The sequence below is a fragment of the Oncorhynchus mykiss genome, chromosome 8, assembly GCF_057628025.1.
Source record: "Oncorhynchus mykiss isolate SJ-2025 chromosome 8, ASM5762802v1, whole genome shotgun sequence".
NCBI classification, from domain to species: domain Eukaryota; kingdom Metazoa; phylum Chordata; class Actinopteri; order Salmoniformes; family Salmonidae; genus Oncorhynchus; species Oncorhynchus mykiss.
The window spans coordinates 74,564,591-74,588,356 of record NC_143029.1 but is presented as its reverse complement, the minus strand read 5'-3'; the positions used below and the strand labels follow the sequence as shown (position 1 = coordinate 74,588,356).

The 23,766-nt window shown below is 44.5% G+C and overlaps 1 protein-coding gene across 1 annotated transcript in view; it reads left to right on the top strand.

Moving 5' to 3' along the window:
• Positions 1–23,766, top strand: part of LOC110530506 (phospholipase ABHD3) — a 38,587-nt gene that overhangs the window by 10,172 nt on the left and 4,649 nt on the right. Inside the window, exons 3-8 of the mRNA XM_021613649.3 lie at positions 1,074–1,256; positions 4,461–4,506; positions 12,178–12,290; positions 12,836–13,009; positions 13,394–13,442; positions 16,267–16,432. Of these exons, the coding sequence (XP_021469324.1) occupies positions 1,074–1,256; positions 4,461–4,506; positions 12,178–12,290; positions 12,836–13,009; positions 13,394–13,442; positions 16,267–16,432 (731 nt within the window). The remainder of the gene's footprint in view (positions 1–1,073; positions 1,257–4,460; positions 4,507–12,177; positions 12,291–12,835; positions 13,010–13,393; positions 13,443–16,266; positions 16,433–23,766) is intronic.

Sequence of the window (23,766 nt, the reverse complement as noted above, 5' to 3'; positions counted from 1 at the left end):
GGTTGAGTAGGGATCATCCAAATTATATCAGGATTGAGATCCACATATGGATGCAGTATAAATTTGAAGTAAAAAAATCAGCTTCCATTTTTTTTGGTATCAGATATGACAAATAATTGGAAAAAGATCTGAATTGGGCTGCCTGTGTAAACGAAGCCTGAGAGGCTGATCGCTAGGGAAATTAAGTGGTTGTCAACTAGTGCCAGACTGCGTTCCCTTTGGCAAAGGTAACGTTGGTGATGGGTTCACACTGTAGTAATCGTTGTACCTGTAACTGAAGAGGGACATTTGAGTAAAGAACAATGCCTTTTTGCTGTGTCCTGATTTGAGGTTTGGTTAGAAAGCAATATCATGTGCAGTACAGTGTACATACTATACCCTATCTAATGCAATCTATACAGGATATATATGAAATCTAATACTTTACTGTATAGAATTATTAACAATAGTCATTTATTGTCTTGTTGGTCCCTATATGGATTCTGTAGTTCTGTTGTTTTAAATCACAAAGCATAATATGTAAGAACCTTGGAGGTTGAGTATTTACAAAACCTCTGCATTCTGTGCAATGAGCTTCTGCTTTACTGAACATGTTGTAAGGAAGCTGCAGTGTAGAACCTAGGCCTACTTGCAGAGTGTGTGGGTATTGTAAGGAAGCTGCAGTGTAGAACCTAGGCCTACTTGCAGAGTGTGTGGGTATTGTAAGGAAGCTGCAGTGTAGAACCTAGGCCTACTTGCAGAGTGTGTGGGTATTGTAAGGAAGTTGCAGTGTAGAACCTAGGCCTACTTGCAGAGTGTGTGGGTATTGTAAGGAAGCTGCAGTGTAGAACCTAGGCCTACTTGCAGAGTGTGTGGGTATTGTAAGGAAGTTGCAGTGTAGAACCTAGGCCTACTTGCAGAGTGTGTGGGTATTGTAAGGAAGCTGCAGTGTAGAACCTAGGCCTACTTGCAGAGTGTGTGGGTATTGTAAGGAAGCTACAGTGTAGAACCTAGGCCTACTTGCAGAGTGTGTGTGTGTAACTTAGTGGGGTCTTTTTCTGCCCTGACTGTTATATCTGACCCACTCTTTGCAGTGAGCTCATTAGAGCAGAAGATGGAGGACAGATCTCTCTGGATTGGTTCGACAACGATGACAGCGCCTCCCACCCCAACGCGGCCACACGGCCCACCGTCCTGCTGCTTCCAGGCCTGACCGGTACCAGCAGAGAGTCCTACATCCTCCACATGGTGCAGCAGAGCAGGGATCTGGGTTATAGGTGGGTGGTCCTGATTCCAAGTACTGCAGTTTTTATTCATTCAGACGGTTGTTCAATTCAATAATGTGGATTGGTCCTATGCCTTAACCTGTAGGAATATTGTAAGCACAGTCAACTCTTGTTCATCTGTTTTAGTGCATTGTAGTTCAATAGTCCAAATTCAAATACATTATCTTTGCAATGAAAGTTCCAAGATATTGCATATGTTAGGAGTTGAAAACTGTGTATGAATGGATTAAGGTTACTTGAGGTAAGCAGCTGCTGAAAGAGAGGCTAGCCAAGCTCTCAGTAGGCAGAGCAGTGCAGACCTGCTTTGGAAAGAAAGAGCTGAATATTGCACAAGCACTAAGAGATGCTGAGAGTGGCAGTTTGTTATCCTCTGAAAGGCCCCTCTGTGTTCCCTGCACTCATTCTTTCAAACAGAGGGAGGGCAGAGAAGAGAGGGAGGGCGCAGAGCAGAGAGAGGGGGGCAGAGAAGAGAGGGAGGGGGCAGGCAAACGGAGCAGGGCAGTGAGGGGGGACAAGCAGAGAAGAGAGGGAGGGCGCAGAGCAGAGAGAGGGGGGCAGAGAAGAGAGGGAGGGGGGCAGGGAAGGGGGGCAGAGAAGAGAAGGGGGTACAGACAATAGAGGGAGGGGGCAGAGAAGAGAGAGAGGGGGCAGAGAAGAGAGAGAGGGGGCAGAGAAGAGAGAGAGGGGGCAGAGAAGAGAGAGAGGGGGCAGAGAAGAGGGAGGGGGCAGAGAAGAGAGAGAGGGGGCAGAGAAGAGAGAGAGGGGGCAGAGAAGAGAGAGAGGGGGCAGAGAAGAGGGAGGGGGCAGAGAAGAGAGAGAGGGGACAGAGAAGAGAGGGAGGGGGCAGAGAAGAGAGAGAGGGGGCAGAGGAGAGGGAGGGGGCAGAGAAGAGAGAGAGGGGGCAGAGAAGAGGGAGGGGGCAGAGAAGAGAGAGAGGGGACAGAGAAGAGAGAGAGGGGGCATAGAAGAGAGAGAGGGGACAGAGAAGAGAGGGAGGGGGCATAGAAGAGAGAGAGGGGGCAGAGAAGAGAGAGAGGGGGCAGAGAAGAGAGAGAGGGGACAGAGAAGAGAGGGAGGGGGCATAGAAGAGAGAGAGGGGGCAGAGAAGAGAGAGAGGGGGCAGAGAAGAGAGGGAGGGGGCAGATAAGAGAGGGAGGGGGCAGAGAAGAGAGAGAGGGGGCAGATAAGAGAGGGAGGGGGGCAGAGAAGAGAGAGAGGGGGCAGATAAGAGAGGGAGGGGGCAGAGAAGAGAGAGAGGGGGCAGATAAGAGAGGGAGGGGGGCAGAGAAGAGAGAGAGGGGGCAGAGAAGAGAAGGAGGGGGCAGGCAAACGGAGCAGGGCAGTGAGGGGGGACAAGCAGGCAAACTCAGCATCTTTCCACCCCTGCACTCACCCCGGCCCTGTCCTGCAAGCTTAATGAATTACAGCTTACTGGTACAAGCTTTGCAGCTTAGCTTAGCCCAACCAGCTTCGGCTATGCAGGAGGAAGGGAATGTGCGTCACACCATCCTCTGCCCTGTCCACACCCCAACCTACAGCATGCCCCTACCCTGCTGCTGAATTTTCACAGCAAGTCTCTTAGATAACAGATGACTAGAGAGAGATTTATGCTACTGCTGTTCAGGTCTTCAGGACTAATACAACAACAGATATGTCTCTTTCACAGGTGGTTGGTAGCACCATAATTGGGGAGGATGGGCTTGTGGTAATGGCTGGCGCAAAATCAATCACATCTATTTATAATCAAATGTATTTATAAAGCCCTTTTACATCAGCCAATGTCACAAAGTGCTATACAGAAACCCAGCCTACAACCCCAAACAGCAGGCAATGCAGATGTCGAAGCATGGTGGCTAGGAAAAACTCCCTAGAAAGGCAGGAACCTAGGAAGAAACCTAGAGAGGAACTAGGCTCTGAGGGGTGGCCAGTCCTCTTCTGGCTGTGCCGGGTGGAGATTATAACAGTACATGGCCAAGATGTTTAAACGTTCATAGATGACTAGCAGGGTCAAATAAAAATAATAATCACAGTGGTTGTAGAGGGTGCAACAGGTCAGCGCCTCAGGAGTAAATGTTAGGTGGCTTTTCATAGTCGATCATTCAGAGTTAGAGACCACACGTGCGGTAGAGAGAGAGTAAAAAAACAGCAGGTCCGGGACAAGGTAACACGTCCAGTGAACAGGTCAGGGTTCCATAGCCGCAGGCAGATCAGTTGTAACTGGAGCAACAGCACGACCATGTGGACATGGGACAGCAAGGAGTCATCAGGCCAGGTAGTCCTAAGGCATGGTCCTAGGGCTCAGGTCCTCTGAGAGAAGAGAAAGAGAGCAAGAGAGCAAGAGAGAGAATTAGAGGGAGCATTCTTAAATTCAAACAGGACACCGGATAAGACAGGAGAAATACTCCAGATATAACTGACCTTAGCCTAGACTGACCCTAGCCCCCCGACACATAAACTAGTGCAGCATAATTACTGGAGGCTGAGACAGGAGGGGTTGGAAGTCACTGTGGCCCCGTGAGTGGAATAGTATTAAAGACATGGTTTCTATGTGTTTGATGCCATTCAATTTGCTCCGTTCTAGACATTACTATGAGCAGTCCTCCCCTCAGCAGCCTCCACTGGTTTCTTTATATATCCACCTTATTCCCTTTTCACTGCTGTGAAGTCCATTTGTTTAAACATTGTTTGGTGGCAGTTCACCTGGTGCACCTGGAAGACAGTGCACCTATAAGAGAATGCACCTGGAAGACAGTGCACCAGTAAGAGAATGCACCCGGAGGACAGTGCACCTATAAGAGAATGCACCTGGAAGACAGTGCACCTATAAGAGAATGCACCTGGAAGACAGTGCACCTATAAGAGAATGCACCTGGAAGACAGTGCACCAGTAAGAGAATACACCTGGAAGACAGTGCACCAGTAAGAGAATGCACCTGGAAGACAGTGCACCTGTAAGAGAATGCACCTGGAAGACAGTGCACCTGTAAGATAATGCACCTGGAAGACAGTGCACCAGTAAGAGAATGCACCTGGAAGACAGTGCACCTGTAAGAGAATGCACCTGGAAGACAGTGCACCTGGAATTTAGAACATTATTATGACACAACATGTAAATTGGTGAAACTAATGCAAGGAATGCAATTCAATGAAAGGATTTGAAAGGTTTATTTAGTGCATGTTTTTGTTGTGTTTCAGGTGTGCGGTATTCAACAACAGAGGGGTGTCTGGTGAAACTCTCTTGGTAAGAATCTAATATTCATAGTACAGTTTAAAAGGATTTTTGCATGTATGACTTTTATGTTTTCAATTCAGACATGCATTCAAAAACATACAATTGTTCAATGATTATATTACTCTGTACAATCAAAATGCATCTTCATGTCCAATCAAAAGGCATCTTAATCTACACAGATATGCAAACACTCACAACATGACACAACGACATAGGAACTACATCCTTTTGGCACTCTACTCCACATGCCTGTGCAGTTGTCACTGGCAGAGTGCATGCTTTCCCTTGCATTGTGATTGGAGCTATTCTTCAGCACCCCATAGCATGTCTGTGTCTGTGTCACACGTGGCATGTGTAACCCATAGTATATTGGGTAACCCACAAGGAGCCTAGTCCAGACAGTGTGCAGACAGACGATGTTATCACATAGCAGGAATTATTAAGTGGACAGATAGTGTATTCCAGCACTGGTCCATAGAGCAGAATGAGCTTTCCCTGTCCTGTCTTCACGAAGACCCACAAGATGTATCTTTGAATCTATTTCCGTTCATATATAATCACTGAAGCTGGAGACTCATATCTCCCGCACTAGCTTTAAGCACCAGCTGTCAGAGCAGCTCACAGATCACTGTACATAGCCCATCTGTAAATAGCCCATCTGTAAATAGCCCATCCAACTACCTCATCCCCATACTGTATTTATTTATTTATCTTGCTCCTTTGCACCCCAGTATCTCTACTTGCACATTCATCTTCTGCACATCTATCACTCAAGTGTTTAATTGGTATATTGTAATAGGTCACCATGGCCAATTTATTGCCTTACCTCCCTTATCTTACCTAATTTGCACGCACTGTATATAGACTTTTTCAACTGTATTATTGACTATATGTTTGTTTATTCCATCTGTAACTCTGTGTAGTTGTTTGTGTCGAACTGCTTTGCTTTATCTTGGCCAGGTCGTAGTTGTAAATGAGAACTTGTACTCAACTAGCCTACCTGGTTAAATAAAGGTGAAATAAAAATATATATATATTTAGCCAACAATTAGCTCTTTACTCTACTGTCAATCTTCATTGAAGTGAGGAAGGACTATAATGCTATTCAAAAGATTCTGACTGGTTAAAAAATGTGCATTTGCCCTAGACAAAAACTGGCTGAATCAGCATGGTTTCCACGTCATTTCAACCCCAAAAAATCTATGTGAGGACGTTGAATCAACATGGGAAAACTGATTGGATTTGCAAAAAGTCGAGGGCATTTTGTATTTTTTTTCACCCAACTTTTAACCTCAATCCCAATGGCATGATTTCACGTTGAGTTCACGTTAATTGACAACTCAACCAAAGGTAAATCAAAACTAGACGTTGAACTTGTCTGTGCCCAGTGGGTAATTATATTACATACCAGTGTCACCCAAACAGCTCAGCCAATCCACAATTGGAATCTTGTATCATACCATAGTATGTGGCCACAATTCGTCCAATGTCCCTTTTGAGATCTGTGCTCTCAGAATGAATGAATGGGTTGTTTTGTGTCTTGTACTTGTTGTATTCACATGTGCAGTCACATAGACACAAACACATGCACGCAAGCAAGAACACACACACAAACACACTCAAACACACACACGAGTTCTAATATTACAACGGCGACCCCAGGCCAGTGCTTCATCTGAAAGGGCTATTCTCAGTTGCCAAACTGGGCCAATACTGTAGTGCACACACAGAATTAGGAATTACAATACTACTAACTTAGTAGGATCTCTATGGGTGCATATGTGAAGAATGATTACAACTATAGCACTACATAACGTGGTTGTAAGAAAGGAATTCTCATCCTTCCATTAACTTTGAGGAATTGTGTTGAAGTTTTATGTAAATGACTACACTTCCATACGCCTTTGTGACTGTTTTCTCTGCAGCCAGTTGAGTGTGAATGGCGTCCATTGTTTAAATAGGACACAGTGTTAGAATGAATGTCCTGCTCTGTGAGAAGTGCCCTTTGCTTGGCCACAACTAGGGCTACTGCCCTAACTCCACACCGACCCCCCACTCACACACCACAATAGTGTGGTAGCCCGCTCAGTTAAAGTCTAAGCATTACCTTTCGGAGCTAATGCAATTCTTCAGGTCTCGAACCGCCTCCGTTAGTCTTAGCATTTAACAGACAATAAATGCTTTAGTTGGTCCATTTAATTCACATCATGTTTCAATGGATGGTTATTGGACTTTGAACTTTATATTGTATCTGTATTGTAGTAGACAACTTTATTACTGTATCATTGAAAAGGAAATTGTTTCAATCTGTTTTTATTATTGTTGCAACATTACCAGTATGGCATATTTCCATACAGGATTTACCTCAGTGTTTTACCTAAAAGGCTCAGACCTTTCTGTTTCTATCTACGTGGGCCAGTATCCGTGTCTCATTGGGCCATGGCTCAGTCGGACCTGCTCTTGGGGCCAAGGCAAGGCCCTGGATACTTTTCAGCTGGAATTTACATAACCATGGCTAACTGTGAACTTTAACATCTTCTCACAAAGCAAGTCTTGAATGATGCAGAGGTTGTTGATTAGTCTTTAGTGTCACACTCCTGATGGAAACACAATAACACCAGAGCTTACAATAACATAAAACACTGGCGGCCCATTGCTGTGGGGGTAAGTCTCATTGGAAAAGCACCAGTAGAGTTCCTACTCCACTCAAGTAATTTACTTGAATGTAGGCTATGAAGACACATCAACTGGATATGGCTGCTGTGAAAAAACATTCAGGCTGAACTTTGTGCAAGAATATTGATGAAGAAAGATACTGGTAGTCCCAGTATGCAGCCAGAGAGAAAGAGGAAATGTCTGACTGAGAAATAGGCCATGTTAAATCATGATGTCAGGGAGGTTATAAAACCTGCATCATCCTCAAGGTTATTTTAAGTCAATGTAATGTAAGTTACTGTTATTTCAGTGGGTTTTAGGTACAACATAGCACAGCTTTGTAAACTTAAACAACGATATATCCTTCTATAGATTTTGTTCAATTGGTAACGTACATTATTGTCTTCGTCAAATGACTCTTAAGGGGAAAGTAATCTAAAAGTAATCAGATTACGTTACTGAGTTTGGGTAATCCAAAAGTTACGTTACTGATTACAATTTTTGGACAGTAACTGTAACGAATTTCCACCAGAGGATATAGATGCCATTTTACAGGCTCCAAACCAATTGTGCTGTTGTGTGTGTTTTTTCATGTTATTTGTAACTTATTTTGTACATAATGTTTCTGCCACTGTCACTAATGACTGAAAAGAGCTTCTGGATATCAGGACAGAGATTACTCACCTCAAATGAGAACTTGTTCTCAACTAGCCTACCTGGTTAAATAAAGGTGAAATTAAAAATGAAACTGGATGAAGTTTTTATCTCTGGCGAGTCGGACTCTAAGGATTTACTTCAGACACCCGACAAGGCCCAAATCCCCATCATTAACATGAGAAAGAGATAACGGGGATGTAGGGTAGCCTAGTGGTTAGAGCGTTGGACTAGTAACTGAAAGTTTGCAAGTACACATCCCCGAGCTGACAAGGAACAAATCTGTTGTTCTGCCCCTGAACAGGCAGTAAACCCACTGTTCCTAGGCCGTCATTGAAAATAAGAATTTGTTCTTAACTGACTTGCCTAGTTAAATAAAGGTAGGTTGGGGTGCCTTGTAAGGATCTGACGGTGAGAGGGTAATCTGCCTCTACCATCAGTCCTATTAGCCAACGTACATTCATTGGATAACAAAATAGATGAGCTACGATCACGAATATCCTACCAACGGGACATTAAAAACTGTAATATCTTATGTTTCACTGAGTCGTGGCTGAAGGACAACATGGATAATATACACCTGGCAGGGTTTACGCTGCATCGGCAAGATGGAACAGCTGCTTCCGGAAGACAAGGGGTGACGGTCTGTGTATATTTGTAAACAACAGCTGGTGCACAAAATCTAACATTAATGAAGTCTCTAGGTTTAGCTCGCCTAGTATCTCATGATAAGATGTAAACCACACTATTTACCAAGAGTTTTCAACTATATTTTTCATAGCTGTCTATTTACCACCACAAACCGATGCTGGCACTAAGACCGCACTCAATGAGCTGTATAAGGCCGTAAACAAACAGGAAAACACTCATCCAGAGGTGGTGCTCCTAGTGGCTGGGGACTTAAAACTCAAATCCGTTTTACTCAATTTCTAACAGCATGTTAAATGTGCAACCAGAGGGAAAAAACTCTAGACTACCTTTACTCCACACAAGAAATTCGTACAAAGCTCCTCCTCGCCCTCCATTTGGAAAATCAGACCATAATTATATACTCCTGATTCCTGCTTACAAGCAAAAACTGAAGCAGGATGTACCAGTGACTCGGTCAATAAAGAAGTAGTCAGATGACGCAGATGCTAAGCTACAGGACTGTTTTGCTAGCATAGATTGGAATATGTTCTGGGATTCTTCCGATGGCATTGAGGAATACACCAAATCAGTCACTGGATTCGTCAATAACTGCATTGATGACGTCGTCCCCACAGTGACCATACGTATATACCCCAACCAGAAGCCATGGATAACAGGAAACATCCACACTGAGCTAAAGGTAAAACTGTCTCTTTCAAGGAGCGGGACTCTAACACGGACGCTTATGAGAAATCTCGCCATGCCCTGCGACAAACCATCAAACAGGCATACCGTCAATACAGGACTAAGATTGAATCGTGCTACACCGGCTCCGAAGCTCGTTGGATGTGGCAGGGCTTGCAAACTATTACAGACTACAAAGGGATGCACAGCCGCAAGCTGCCCAGTGGCACGAGCCTACCAGACGAGCTAAATTACTTCTATGGCTTCGAGGCATTCACCAATGAAGCATGCATGAGAGCATCAGCTGTTCTGGATGACTGTGTCATCGCGCTCTCCGTAGCCAATGTGAGTAAGACCTTTTAAACAGGTCAACATTCACAAGGCCGCAGGGCCAGATGGATTACCAGGACGTGTACTCCGAGCAAACATTGACCAACTGACCAAGTGTCTTCACTGACATTTTCAACCTGTCCCTGACTGAGTCTGTAATACCAACATGTTTCAAGCAGACCACCATAGTCCCTCTGTCCAAGAACACCAAGGTAACCTGCCTAAATGACTACCAACACGTAACACTCACGTATGTAGCCATGAAGTGCTTTGAAAGGCTGGTCATGGCTCACACCATTATCCCAGAAACCCTATCCTCAACATGGGGACACCTCAGGGGTGTGTACTCAGTCCCCTCCTGTACTCCCTGTTCACTCATGACTGCATGGCCAGGCATGACTCCAACACCATCATTAAGTTTGCTGATGACACAACAGTGGTAGGCCTGATCACCGACAATGATGAGACAGCCTATAGGGAGGAGGTCAGAGACCTAGCCGGGTGGTGCCAGGATAACAACCTCTCGCGCAACGTGATCAAGACAAAGGAGATGATTGTGGACTACAGGAAAAGGAGGACCGAGCACGCCCCCATTCTCATCAACGGGGCTGTAGTGGAGCAGGTTGAGAGCTTCAAGTTCCTTGGTGTCCACATCACCAACAAACTAGAATGGTCCAAACTAGAGGTCAACCGATTAATCGGAAGGGCCGATTAATTAGGGCCGATTTCAAGTTTTCATAACAATCGCAAATCTGTATTTTTGGACACCGAATGTATTTTTTCACACCTTTTGTTTAATCTTTATTTAACTAGGCAAGTCAGTTAAGAACACATTCTTATTTTCAATGATGACCTAGCTTTGGCTGTAAAGCATAATTTCAAAATCTGAGATGACAGGGTGATTAACAAAAGTCTAGGCTGTGTTTCACTATATTTCACTTGTGATTTCATGAATATGAATATTTTCTAGCAATATTTTTTGACCGTTGCGCTATGCTAATTACTGTAGTTGATGACAATTCTCCCTGATCCGGGATGGGTAGTTCCAAGAGGTTATCTGTAAGGTTGCAAGATTGGATCCCCCGAGGTGACAAGCTGAAAATCCGTCGTTCTGCCCCTGAACAAGGCTGTTAACCCACCGTTCCTAGGCCGTCATTGAAAATAAGAATGTGTTCTTATTAACTAGTCCAACGCAATAACGACCTGCCTCTTGTTGCACTCCACAAGGAGACTGCCTGTTAAGCAAATGTAGTAAGCCAAGGTAAGTTGCTAGCTTGCATTAAACTTATTTTATAAAAAACAATCAATCAATCATAATCACTAGTTAATTACACATGGTTGATGATATTACTAGATGTTATCTAGCGTGTCCTGCGTTGAGTATAATCTGACTGAGCATACAAGAAGTATCTAAGTATCTGACTGAGCGGTGGTAGGCAGAAGCAGGCAAGTGATCATTCATTCAAACAGCACTTTCGTGCGTTTTGCTAGCAGCTCTTCGTTGTGCATCAAGCATTGCGCTGTTTATGACTTCAAGCCTATCAACTCCCGAGATGAGGCTGGTGTAACCGAAGTGAAATGGCTGGCTAGTTAGCGCACTAATAGCGTTTCAAACGTCACTCGCTCTGAGCCTTGGAGTGGTTGTTTCCCTTGCTCTGCATGGGTAACGCTGCTTCAAGGGTGGCTGTTGTCGTTGTGTTCCTGGTTCGAGCCCAGGGAGGAGCGAGGAGAGGGACTGAAGCTATACTGTTACACTGGCAATACTAAAGTGCCTATAAGAACATCCAATAGTAAAAAGGTTAATGAAATACAAATGGTATAGAGGGAAATAGTCCCATAATTCCTATAATTGTTGGAAAACTGCATTGTTGGTTAAGGGCTTGTAAGTAAACATTTCCCTGTAAGGTATTTGGCGCTTGTGACAAATTAAATATGATTTGACCACCTTTTAGAAAGTAACCAACCCAACCCTGCCTATCCCGAGAAATCGAGATGCCTCTTCTTTTTATTCCCTATCTGTTCTAGGATTAGATTGAACAGGTGTTTGAATTCAGTTAGTGTTTTACTAATTTTCTTTTCTCTAACCTTATTGGTCCATTATTGTTCTCCATGTCTGTGGTGTTATTTCACTGTGAGTGGATCGCTTGCTCAATGTGATAGAAGAATGCTTGCATTAATCGATAGTGCTTGTGATAGACAGATACTACTGGCCAGTATCTGAAAAAGGCTGTCCAGCAGCAGGCTTAAATGTTATTACAGTATACCTCCTCCTTTGTTTGCTACTGCTTTAACTCTAAATAGCCCCTGTCCCTGAGTCAGCCATTTGTAATGCCAGAGCTCATTTTTCTACCACTCATTCCAATCCAGCATGATGAATATACTGTATAGCATCATGGAGAGTGTTTGGCCTTCAAGTCACAAGCAGAGTTTGTGCACATGTGTGAGGGAGGGTGTGAAGGCTTGCGTGTAATTCATTTACAGTATGATTTCTCTGCACATCTGAATATAGATCGCCGGAACAGTGTGTGCACATGCAGAGGTCGCAGTGATATTTGCATGTGTGTGTGTGTGTGTGTTTTACTTTGTAGTACTTTCCTCCTTACGGTTGAAAGTCAATCTAACAGCAAAACTGTGCTGTACCACTAAAAGGGACACGCACGCACGCACGCACACACACACACACACACACACTCAGAGTTAACTCTTCTTATCTTTGTGTGCTACCAGACTCCCAGAACATACTGTGCTGCCAACACAGAGGACCTGGAGGCGGTCATCGAACACATCCAGAGGACAAATGAGGACGCCCCTCTCATGGCTGCTGGGGTCTCCATGGGCGGGTTAGTAGGTGCCTCTTCATGTTTTCTCTCTTCAATGGAAGTGACACTATGGCCCAAATCCTGAGAGCTCCATGCATTACTCAGACTATATAAATCATGTGTTGATGTAGGCTACCGTATTGATGTATGGAGCAATACTATACTATAGTATCACTTCACTGAACTGTGGGAGTCAGTCTAAAGTTACCACCTTTTATGTAGAGCTTGGAAAGTACTTGGTTGTCCCATCTATATGTTTATATTGATTTCTCAAAAACTGAGGTAAACGCTCACCAGCAGAAATGTTGTCATGGGTTGGTTATGTATTGTATTTTATTTTATTTTGCAGCCTCCTCCTTTCCCCTGTCAGAAACACCACTTTTCATTTGATTCAGAGAGTTCAGCCTCTCAGTAGTACTTACACGATGTCAAAAGAGGTATTACAGCTATAATCCCCTACCTAAGTGAGGGTTTCCCCTCACCCCTCTCCCACACCCTCTCTCCCCTCTCCCCTCCACCATCCTCTCCCCTCTCCCCCTACCCTCTCCCTGTCTTTCTAATCCCAGGATGATGCTGGCGAACTACCTGGGGAGGAAGGGCAGAGAGACGTGTCTGAAAGGTGTGGTTGTGTTCTCGGCAGGCTGGGATGTGTTTGAGTGCACAGCGTCATTGGAGAAGCCTCTGGACCGCTTTCTCTTCAACTCCTATCTCACCAGCTGCCTGCAGGCGGGCGTGGACAGGTGGGTGTTCGCCGTAGCAGGCTGGAGGATTTGCCTAGATTAGCTCTTAGCTCTTAGTTGCACAGAGCTACATTGTTTAGCTTTTAGATGTTAGCTTTTAGCGACCCCTGAGGTTGGGCTCTAAAAGCTAACAGCTAAAAGCTCTTTCTCTTTCTCTCTCTCTCTCTCTTGGAATATTTTCCTATCTCAATCAATCAAATGTATTTTATAAATCCATTTTTACAGCAGCAGTTGTCACAGTGCTAAGCACTCGGTACTCCACTGTCAGGCCCAAGTCATTTAATGGACATTGCCAATGGATATTGAAGCAAACCCACATGCTTCCCTATGTTCCCCATTGAAGCAAACCTACTTCCTGCTTCCTTGTGTTTTTCTCTCCTCTAGACACAAATCTGTGCTTGAGAAGAGTTACGACATTGATCATGTGATGAAGGTAAAATGCACAACCTTTTTAATGACCTCTTCTAATACAATCAAAGTAAAAGCAACCCATCTGGAATGTTCCACCAATTTGGTGCCTTTGAGAAGTGTAACTTGGTCAAAAAAAAGTTTGATTTCACAAAATGTTTACACTCTGTCATAAGGAGCACATGTTCAGCTTCATAAAAAAACAAATTTCCCATCTCAAGAGGTACAATTTAAAAAATGACTATAGTAAGTTCCTAATAATAGCCAAATAAAGTAATAGGGTTGTCCATAACAGGGTTGACAATTTAATCTTAAATCAGCCATAAATCCCCTCGTGACAAGGGGAATGGAAGATTGTTGTGTGCAACAGAGAGTGGCAATTGAAAATAAGCTTCACAAAAAAATGAAATTTCTAAAACATTTCAAGCCTGTATATTTATGGGCTTGTTTGTTTTTTTCCTTACTAACTTTTCTGATAGCTACTTTATTGAGGAAAAATAGACTTACTATGACTGTGATATGTGGTTGTCCCACCTAGCTATCTTAAGATGAATGAACCAACTGTAAATTGCACTAGATAAGAGTGCCTGCTAAATTACTCAAATGTAAAAAAAGAACAGGGTTGATGTTATGCTCGACCCGCTCAATTTCCACCACAAAACACCGGAAAATAGCCAAAAAGAGTAGAGCCAGCTCACCTGCTTTTACACGATGACTATTAAAAATTCAATGTTACTTTTGAAAAAAATATTTACAAATAAATAGTTTCACCATATTAAGACGGGAGTTCAGTTCATGTAACAGAGGTGACCTTAAAATGAGGGACAGACATGAATTAATCACTAATCACACACATTATTCATTTTAATCTTCAGAAATGACTTTGTCAAAGCATCAAAATCACAAATGCTTTACAATGATGGTGAAATGCTGCATTTTAGCACTTTGGCAAGCCTTTATTTATCTTTAAAAATCGAGATTTATGGAATTCTCCATGTGATCTATATTAAAGACCACTTCATTTAATATAATAGGCTTTTAAAATTCCATATTGGTGCACAATTTATAATTAAAATATCAAAGGAATGCGAAAGGAACTAATTTCGTGGAATTTCAAGTCCGCTCCTAATCGCCATGTTAGGCTGCTGCCAATGTTGTTGAAAGCATACAGTGCCATGCAAAAGTATTCACCCCCTTGGTGTTTTTCCTATGTTGTTGCATTACAACCTGTAATTTAAATTGATTTTTATTTGGATTTCATGTAATGGACATACACAAAATAGTCCAAATTGGTGAAGTGAAATGAAAACAATAATTACAATTATTATTATTATTTTTTAATAAAATAAAAAACAGAAAAGTGGTGTGTGCATATGTATTCACCCCCTTTGCTATGAAGCCCCTAAATTAGATCTGGTGCAACCAATTACCTTCATAAGTCACATAATTAGTTACATAAAATCCACCTGTGTGCAATCTAAGTGTCGCATGATCTGTCACATGATCTCAGTATACACCTGTTCTGAAAGGCCCCAGTGTCTGCAACACCACTAAGCAAGGGGCACCACCAAGCAAGCAGTGTTGAAGAACAAGGAACTCTCCAAACAGGTCAGGGGCAAAGTTGTGGAGAAGTACAGATCAGGGTTGGGGTATAAAAAAATATCAGAAACTTTGAACATCCCACGGAGCACCATTAAATCCATTATTTAAAAAATCGAAAGAATATGGCACCACAACAAACCTGCTAAGAGAGGGCCGCCCACCAAAACTCACGGACAAGTCAAGGAGGGCATTAATCAGAGAGGCAACAAAGAGACCAAAGATAACCCTGAAGGAGCTGCAAAGCTCCACAGAGGAGATTGGAGTATCTGTCCATAGGACCACTTTAAGCCGTACACTCCACAGAGTTGGGCTTTACAGAAGAGTGGCCAGAAAAAAGCCATTGCTTAAAGAAAAAAAATAAGCCAACACATTTGGTTTTTGTCGAAAGGCATGTGGGAGACTCCCCAAACATATGGAAGAAGGTACACTGATCAGATGAGACAAAATTTAGCTTTTTGGCCATCAAGGAAAATGCTATGTCTGGCGCAAACCCAACACATATCATCACCCTGAGAACACCATGGTGGTGGCAGCATCATGCTGTGGAGATGTTTTTTATCGGCAGGGACTGGGAAACTGGTCAGAATTGAATGAATGATGTATGGCGCTAAATACAGGGAAATTCTTGAGGGAAACCTGTTTCAGCCTTCCAGAGATTTGAGACTGGGACGGAGGTTCACCTTCAAGCAGGACAAGGACCCTGAGCATACTGCTAAAGCAACACTTGAGTGGTTTAAGGGGAAACATTTAAATGTCTTAGAATGGCCTAGTCAAAGCACAGACCTCAATCCAATTGAGAATCTGTGGTATGACTTAAAGCCTGCTGTACACCAGTGGAACCCATCCCACTTGAAGGAGCTGGAGCAGTTTTGCCTTGAAGAATGGGCAAAAATCCCAGTGGCTAGATGTGCCAAGCTTATAGAGACATACCCCAAGAGGCTTGCAGCTGTAATTGCTGCAACAAGTGGCTCTACAAAGTATTGCCTTTGGGGGGTGAATAGTTATGGATGCTCAAATTCTGTTTTTTGTTGTCTTATTTCTTGTTTGTTTCACAATAAAATATATTTTGCATCTTCAAAGTGGTAGGCATGTTGTTGTGTAAATCAAATGATACAAACCGCCCAAAAATCTATTTTAATTCCAGGTTGTAAGGCAACAAAATAGCCAAGGGGTGAATACTTTCTCAAGCCACTGTTTTGTTGCCGGATGTCACCTTTTAATTTGACTTTATCCCAACCCCCCTGCAGGCCAAGACCCTCCGTGAGTTTGATGAGAGGTTCACGTCTATAATGTTTGGCTACCCCACCAATGATGACTACTACCATGATGCCAGTCCCATCCACAGGCTCAAGTCTGTGCAGGTGCCCATGTTGTGTCTAAACGCTGCAGACGACGTCTTCTCTCCCAGTCATGGTGGGTCCACAATCACACCCCACCTCTGGCCCTCCATTTTGGTTACAAAGCCTACCACTGGCCCTCCATGTTGGTTACAAAGCCCACCACTGGCCCTCCATGTTGGTTACATAGCCTCCCACTGGCCCTCCATGTTGGTTACAAAGCCCACCACTGGCCCTCCATGTTGGTTACATAGCACAACACCGGCCCTCCATGTTGGTTACAAAGCCCACCACTGGCCCTCCATGTTGGTTACATAGCCTCCCACTGGCCCTCCATGTTGGTTACAAAGCCCACCACTGGCCCTCCATGTTGGTTACATAGCACAACACCGGCCCTTCATGTTGATTACATAGCTGATAAGCAAGGCCGATACCGAAAGACAATGCAGCCAAAGACACAATGTAGAAGACATCTTGTCTGGGGAAAAATATATCCATAACTGTTATAGTGGTCAAGGAGTTAACTAGTTTGTTGTCTTATTTTACTAAATCAGAAGTTATTATCCTGGGTGACCTAAATTATGATTGGGAAAAGCAATCTAAAATTAAATCTAAAAGGCATGTGTAATGATCTAAACCTAACCCAGCTGGTGACCAAGCCTACACGGCCCTGGAATCAAAATCAGAAGAAGTATCAGAAGTATATAGAAGTATTATTCATAAAATATATAATGCTTGGGTCAAGGCCAGGAACACAGGTTTAGGCTCGGACTGGCAAGCTTTTAAGCAGCTGAGGAATCATTGTGTAAGACAAATCAGAAAGGCTAAATCTGATTATTATGTAACCGCTCGTTCGGATTGTCATGGGAACCCGGCTAAATTCTGGAAAACGGTCAAATCCCTGAAGGGTTGAACGTCCTCTTCTCTGTCACAACAAATTCATTCAGATACGGGCCTCACTATAACAGTTATGGATATATTTTTCCCCAGACTTCTCTGTCACAACAAATTCATTCAGATACGGGCCTCATTATGGTAAAAATGCCATGATTGGTGCATTTAATCACCATTTTATTTCAGCAGGCTATCTCTTTGAAATAACTTCTAAGCCTATTCACAATGATACTGGGCTGGATGCTGATAGGGGAAACTTGCTGTATGATGAGAGAAATGATAGTCAAAGCTTTTCTTTTAGGCTGATTAAAGAAAAATAAGTCCTGGATGCTTTGTAGCAATAGACAACAAGAAATCCACAGGGGCCGACCAATTGGATCCAATTGTACAACTTTGCTCTTTTTTATCTGAGAAATGTTAACCAATCAGGGTTTAGGCATGGGCAAAGCACTATTACAGCAATCACTTTAGTTGTTAATGATGTCAAAGGTTTAGACACTAAAATGAAATGCTGCTTCGTTTGTGGACCTGTCAAAAGCTTTTGATACTGTTGATCATGCTATTTTATTGAAGGAGTTGTCCTCGATAGGCCTGAGCTCTGATGCCTTTTCACGGTTTCATGATTATTTTAGTGACTGAACTCAGGCCATCGTGATTGATGGGGTTAAGTCGGAATTTCTTGAAGTGCATAAAAGTGGTCAAATTTTTTCAATATTTATATAAACACCATTGGTCAATCTGTTAAAAAACCTAATCTATATGTGGATGATACTATTATGTATGCTATTGCCCCAACTGTTGATCTGGCTGTGTCAAAACTACAGTCAGATTTTATAGCTACAGTTGAAGTTGGAAGTTTACATACATTGTCACGTTCTGACCTTAGTTCCTTTGTTTTGTCTTTGTTTTAGTATGGTCGGGGCGTGAGTTGGGGTGGGCAGTCCATGTTCCTTTTTCTATAATTTGGGATTCTGTGTTTGGCCTGGTATGGTTCTCAATCAGAGGCAGCTGTCAATCGTTGTCCCTGATTGAGAACCATACTTAGGCAGCCTGGTTTCACTTTGAGTTGTGGGTGATTATTTTCTGTAGTGTATGTTCACCATCCAGAACTGTGTCTTTTATCGTTTTTGTTGTTTTCTTCGAGTCTTAAACATTTCCTGTCTTAGGTCAGTTAGAATCATCACTTTATTTAAACAATGTGAAATGTCCGAATAATAGTAGAGAGAATGATTTATTTCAGCTTTTATTTATTTCATCACATTCCCAGTGGGTCAGAAGTTTACATACACCCAATTAGTATTTGGTAGCATTGCCTTTAAATTGTTTAACTTGGGTCAAACGTTTCGGGTAGCCTTCCACAAGCTTCCCACAATAAGTTTGGTGAATTTTGGCCCATTCCTCCTTAAAGAGCTGGTGTAACTGAGTCAGGTATGTAGGCCTCCATGCTCGCACGCGTTCTTTCAGTTCTGCCCACAAATTTTCTATGGGATTCAGGTCAGGGCTTTGTGATGGCCACTCCATTACCTTGACTGTGTTGTCCTTAAGCCATTTTGCCACAACTTTGAAAGTATGCTTTGGGCCATTGTCCATTTGGAAGACCCATTTGCGACCAAGCTTTAACTTCCTGACTGATGTCTTGAGATGTTGCTTCAATATATCCACATAATTTTTCTCCCTCATGATGCCATCTATTTTGTGAAGTGCACCAGTCCCTCCTACAGAAAAGCACCCCCACAACATGATGCTGCCACCCCCGTGCTTCACGGTTGGGATGGTGTTCTTCGGCTTGCAAGCCTTCCCCTTTTTCCTACAAACATAACGATGTTCATTATGGCCAAACAGTAATACTTTTTTTTCATCAGACCAGAGGACATTTCTCCAAAAAGTACGATCTTTGTCCCCATTTGCAGTTGCAAACCATAGTCTGGCTTTTTTATGATGGTTTTGGAGCAGTGGCTTCTTCCTTGCTGAGCGGACTTTCAGGTTATGTCGATATAGGACTCGTTTTACTGTAGATACTTTTGCACCTGTTTCCTCCAGCATCTTCACAAGGTCCTTTGCTGTTGTTCTGAGATTTTCTTTTTTATTTTACCTTTATTTAACCAGGTAGGCTAGTTGAGAACAAGTTCTCATTTGCAACTGCGACCTGGCCAAGATAAAGCATAGCAGTGTGAACAGACAACATGGAGTAAACAATTAACAAGTCAATAACACAGTAGAAAAAAAAGAGAGTCTATATACATTGTGTGCAAAAGGCATGAGGAGGTAGGCGGATAATTACAATTTTGCAGATTAACACTGGAGTGATAAATGATCAGATGGTCATGTACAGGTAGAGATATTGGTGTGCAAAAGAGCAGAAAAGTAAATAAATACAAACAGTATGGGGATGAGGTAGGTAAAATTGGGTGGGCTATTTACCGATAGACTATGTACTGCTGCAGCGATCGGTTAGCTGCTCAGATAGCAGATGTTTGAAGTTGGTGAGGGAGATAAAAGTCTCCAACTTCAGCGATTTTTGCAATTTGTTCCAGTCACAGGCAGCAGAGAACTGGAACGAAAGGCGGCTAAATGAGGTGTTGGCTTTAGGGATGATCAGTGAGATACACCTGCTGGAGTGCGTGCTACAGGTGGTTGTTGCCATCGTGACCAGTGAACTGAGATAAGGCGGAGCTTTACCTAGCATGGACTTGTAGATGACCTGGAGCCAGTGGGTCTGGCGACGAATATGTAGCGAGGGCCAGCCGACTGGAGCGTACAGGTCGCAGTGGTGGGTGGTAGAAGGTGCTTTAGTAACAAAACGGATGGCACTGTGATAAACTGCATCCAGTTTGCTGAGTAGAGTATTGGAAGCTATTTTGTAGATGACATCGCCGAAGTCGAGGATCGGTAGGATAGTCAGTTTTACTAGGGTAAGTTTGGCGGCGTGAGTGAAGGAGGCTTTGTTGCGGAATAGAAAGCCGACTCTAGATTTGATTTTAGATTGGAGATGTTTGATATGAGTCTGGAAGGAGAGTTTACAGTCTAGCCAGACACCTAGGTACTTATAGATGTCCACATATTCTAGGTCGGAACCATCCAGGGTGGTGATTCTATTCGGGCGTGCGGGTGCAGGCAGCGAACGGTTGAAAAGCATGCATTTGGTGTTGTATGGCATTGAAGCTCGTTTGGAGGTTAGATAGCACAGTGTCCAAGGATGGGCCGGAAGTATACAGAATGGTGTCGTCTGCGTAGAGGTGGATCAGGGAATCCCCCGCAGCAAGAGCAACATCATTGATATATACAGAGAAAAGAGTCGGCCCGAGAATTGAACCCTGTGGCACCCCCATAGAGACTGCCAGAGGACCGGACAGCATGCCCTCCGATTTGACACACTGAACTCTGTCTGCAAAGTAGTTGGTGAACCAGGCAAGGCAGTCATCAGAAAAACCGAGGCTACTGAGATTGATTTGCACTTTTCGCACCAAAGTACGTGTCACGCCCTGACCTGAGTATTCTTTGTTTTCTTTATATATTTTGGTTAGGTCAGGTTGTGATGAGGGTGGTATGTGTGTCTCATCTAGGGTTTTGTACTGTCTAGGGGTTTTGTAGATTTATGGGGATGTTTTCCATCTAGGTGTTTATGTAGGTCTATGGTTGCCTAGATTGGTTCTCAATTAGAGGCAGGTGTTTATCGTTGTCTATGATTGGGAACCATATTTAGGCAGCCATCTTCTTTGCGTATTTCGTGGGTTATTGTCTATGTTATGTTGCACGTTAGCTCAGTGTTTCGTTAGCGGTCACGTTCGTCTTATCGTTTTGTTGTTTTGTTTAAGTGTTCTTCCTTCCTTCCGACTGCGTGGCCACGCACGCCTCCAACTCAATCATCAAGTTTGCGGACGACAACAGTGGTAGGCTTAATTACCAACAACGACGAGACGGCCTACAGGGAGGAGGTGAGGGCCCTCGGAGTGTGGTGTCAGGAAAATAACCTCACACTCAACGTCAACAAAACTAAGGAGATGATTGTGAACTTCAGGAAACAGCAGAGGGAACACCCCCCCTATCCACATCGATGGAACAGTAGTGGAGAGGGTAGTAAGTTTTAAGTTCCTCGGCGTACACATCACAGACAAACTGAATTGGTTCCACCCACACAGACAGCATCGTGAAGAAGGCGCAGCAGCGCCTCTTCAACCTCAGGAGGCTGAAGAAATGTGGCTTGTCACCAAAAGCACTCACAAACTTCTACAGATGCACAATCGAGAGCATCCTGTCGGGCTGTATCACCGCCTGGTACGGCAACTGCTCCGCCCACAACCGTAAGGCTCTCCAGAGGGTAGTGAGGTCTGCACAACGCATCACCGGGGGCAAACTACCTGCCCTCCAGGACACCTACACCACCCGATGTCACAGGAAGGCCATAAAGATCATCAAGGACAACAACCACCCGAGCCACTGCCTGTTCACCCCGCTATCATCCAGAAGGCGAGGTCAGTACAGGTGCATCAAAGCTGGGACCGAGAGACTGAAAAACAGCTTCTATCTCAAGGCCATCAGACTGTTAAACAGCCACCACTAACATTGAGTGGCTGCTGCCAACACACTGACTCAACTCCAGCCACTTTAATAATGGGAATTGATGGGAAATGATGTAAAATATATCACTAGCCACTTTAAACAATGCTACCTAATATAATGTTTACATACCCTACATTATTAATCTCATATGTATACGTACATACTGTACTCTATATCATCTACTGCATCTTTATGTAATACATGTATCACTAGCCACTTTAACTATGCCACTTTGTTTACATACTCATCTCATATGTATATACTGTACTCGATATGCCGCTCTGTACCATCACTCATTCATATATCTTTATGTACATATTATTTATCCCCTTACCCTTGTGTCTATAAGGTAGTAGTTTTGGAATTGTTAGCTAGATTATTTGTTGGTTATTACTGCATTGTCGGAACTAGAAGCACAAGCATTTCGCTACACTCGCATTACCATCTGCTAACCATGTGTATGTGACAAATAAAATATGATTTGATTTGATTTCAATAAAGAAGAATGTATTCTAACCACGCTGCGCTTTGGTCTACTCCATATGACGATCGTGACAGAATAACCCACCTTAAAAAGACCAAGCAGCGTGATTGGGAGGAACAGCGCTTAATGGAGAAATGGAACCAGGAGAAGGACAAATGGGTAACAACCTGGGAGGAGATTGAGAGTTGGTCGATCGATCCAGGGAGAGTGCCAGAGCCTGCATGGGATTCTTTGGAACAGTGCGAGGAGGGATACAGGACAATGGAGGAACGGCGAAGATATAAGGGTAACACGGCTAGCACGTAAGCCCGAGAGGCAGCCCCAAAATATTTGGGGGAGGAGGCACACGAGGAGATTGGCTAAGTCAGTTAGGAGACCTGAGCCAACTCCTCGTGCTTACCGTGGGGAGCGTGTAACTGGTCAGGCGCTATATTCCAGCTCCTCGCATTGGCCGGGCTAGAATGAGCATCCAGCCAGGACGGGTTGTTTCAGCTTTACACTCCAGACCTCCAGTACGCCTCCACAGCCCACTACGTCCTGTGCCTGCTCCCCGCACTCGCCCTGAGGCACGTGTCCCCAGCCCAGTAACACCAGTGCCAACACCACGCACCAGTTTTCCTGTGCGTCTCCAGAGCCCTGTACGCCCTGTTCCTCCTCCCCGCACTTGCTCTGTGGTGTGTGTCCCCAGCCCGGTACCTCCAGTGCTGGCACCACGCACCAGGCCTACAGTGCGCCTCGCCAGAGCGTCCGGCAACAGTACCCAGTCCAGAGCGTCCGGCAACAGTACCCAGTCCAGAGCGTCCGGCAACAGTCTACAAACCGGAACCTCCAACGACGGTCCGCAGACCGGAACCTCCTACAATGGGCCGCAGACCTGAACCTCCTACGACGGGCCGCAGACCTGAACCTCCTACGACGGGCCGCAGACCGGAACCTCCTACGACGGGCCGCAGACCGGAACCTCATACGACGGGCCGTAGACCAGAACCTCCTACGTCGGGTCGCAGTCCGGAACCTACCACGACGGGTCGCAGTCCGGAGTCTACCACGACGGGTCGCAGTCCGGATCCACCAGTCTCCCTCCAGTCCGGATCCGCCAGAGTCTCCCTCCTGTCCGGAGCCGCCAGAGTCTCCCTCCTGTCCGGAGCTGCCAGAGTCTCCCTCCTGTCCGGAGCCGCCAGAGTCTCCCTCGTGTCCTGAGCCGCCAGAGTCTCCCTCCTGTCCGGAGCCGCCAGAGTCTCCCTCCTGTCCGGAGCCGCCAGAGTCTCCCTCCTGTCCGGAGCCGCCAGAGTCTCCCTCCTGTCCGGAGCCGCCAGAGTCTCCCTCCTGTCCGGAGCCGCCAGAGTCTCCCTCCTATGCCGAGCCGCCAGACTCTCCCTCCTGTCCGGAGCCGCCAGACTCTCCCTTCTGTCCGGAGCCGCCAGACTCTCCCTCCTGTCCGGAGCCGCCAGAGTCTCCCTACTGTCCTGAGC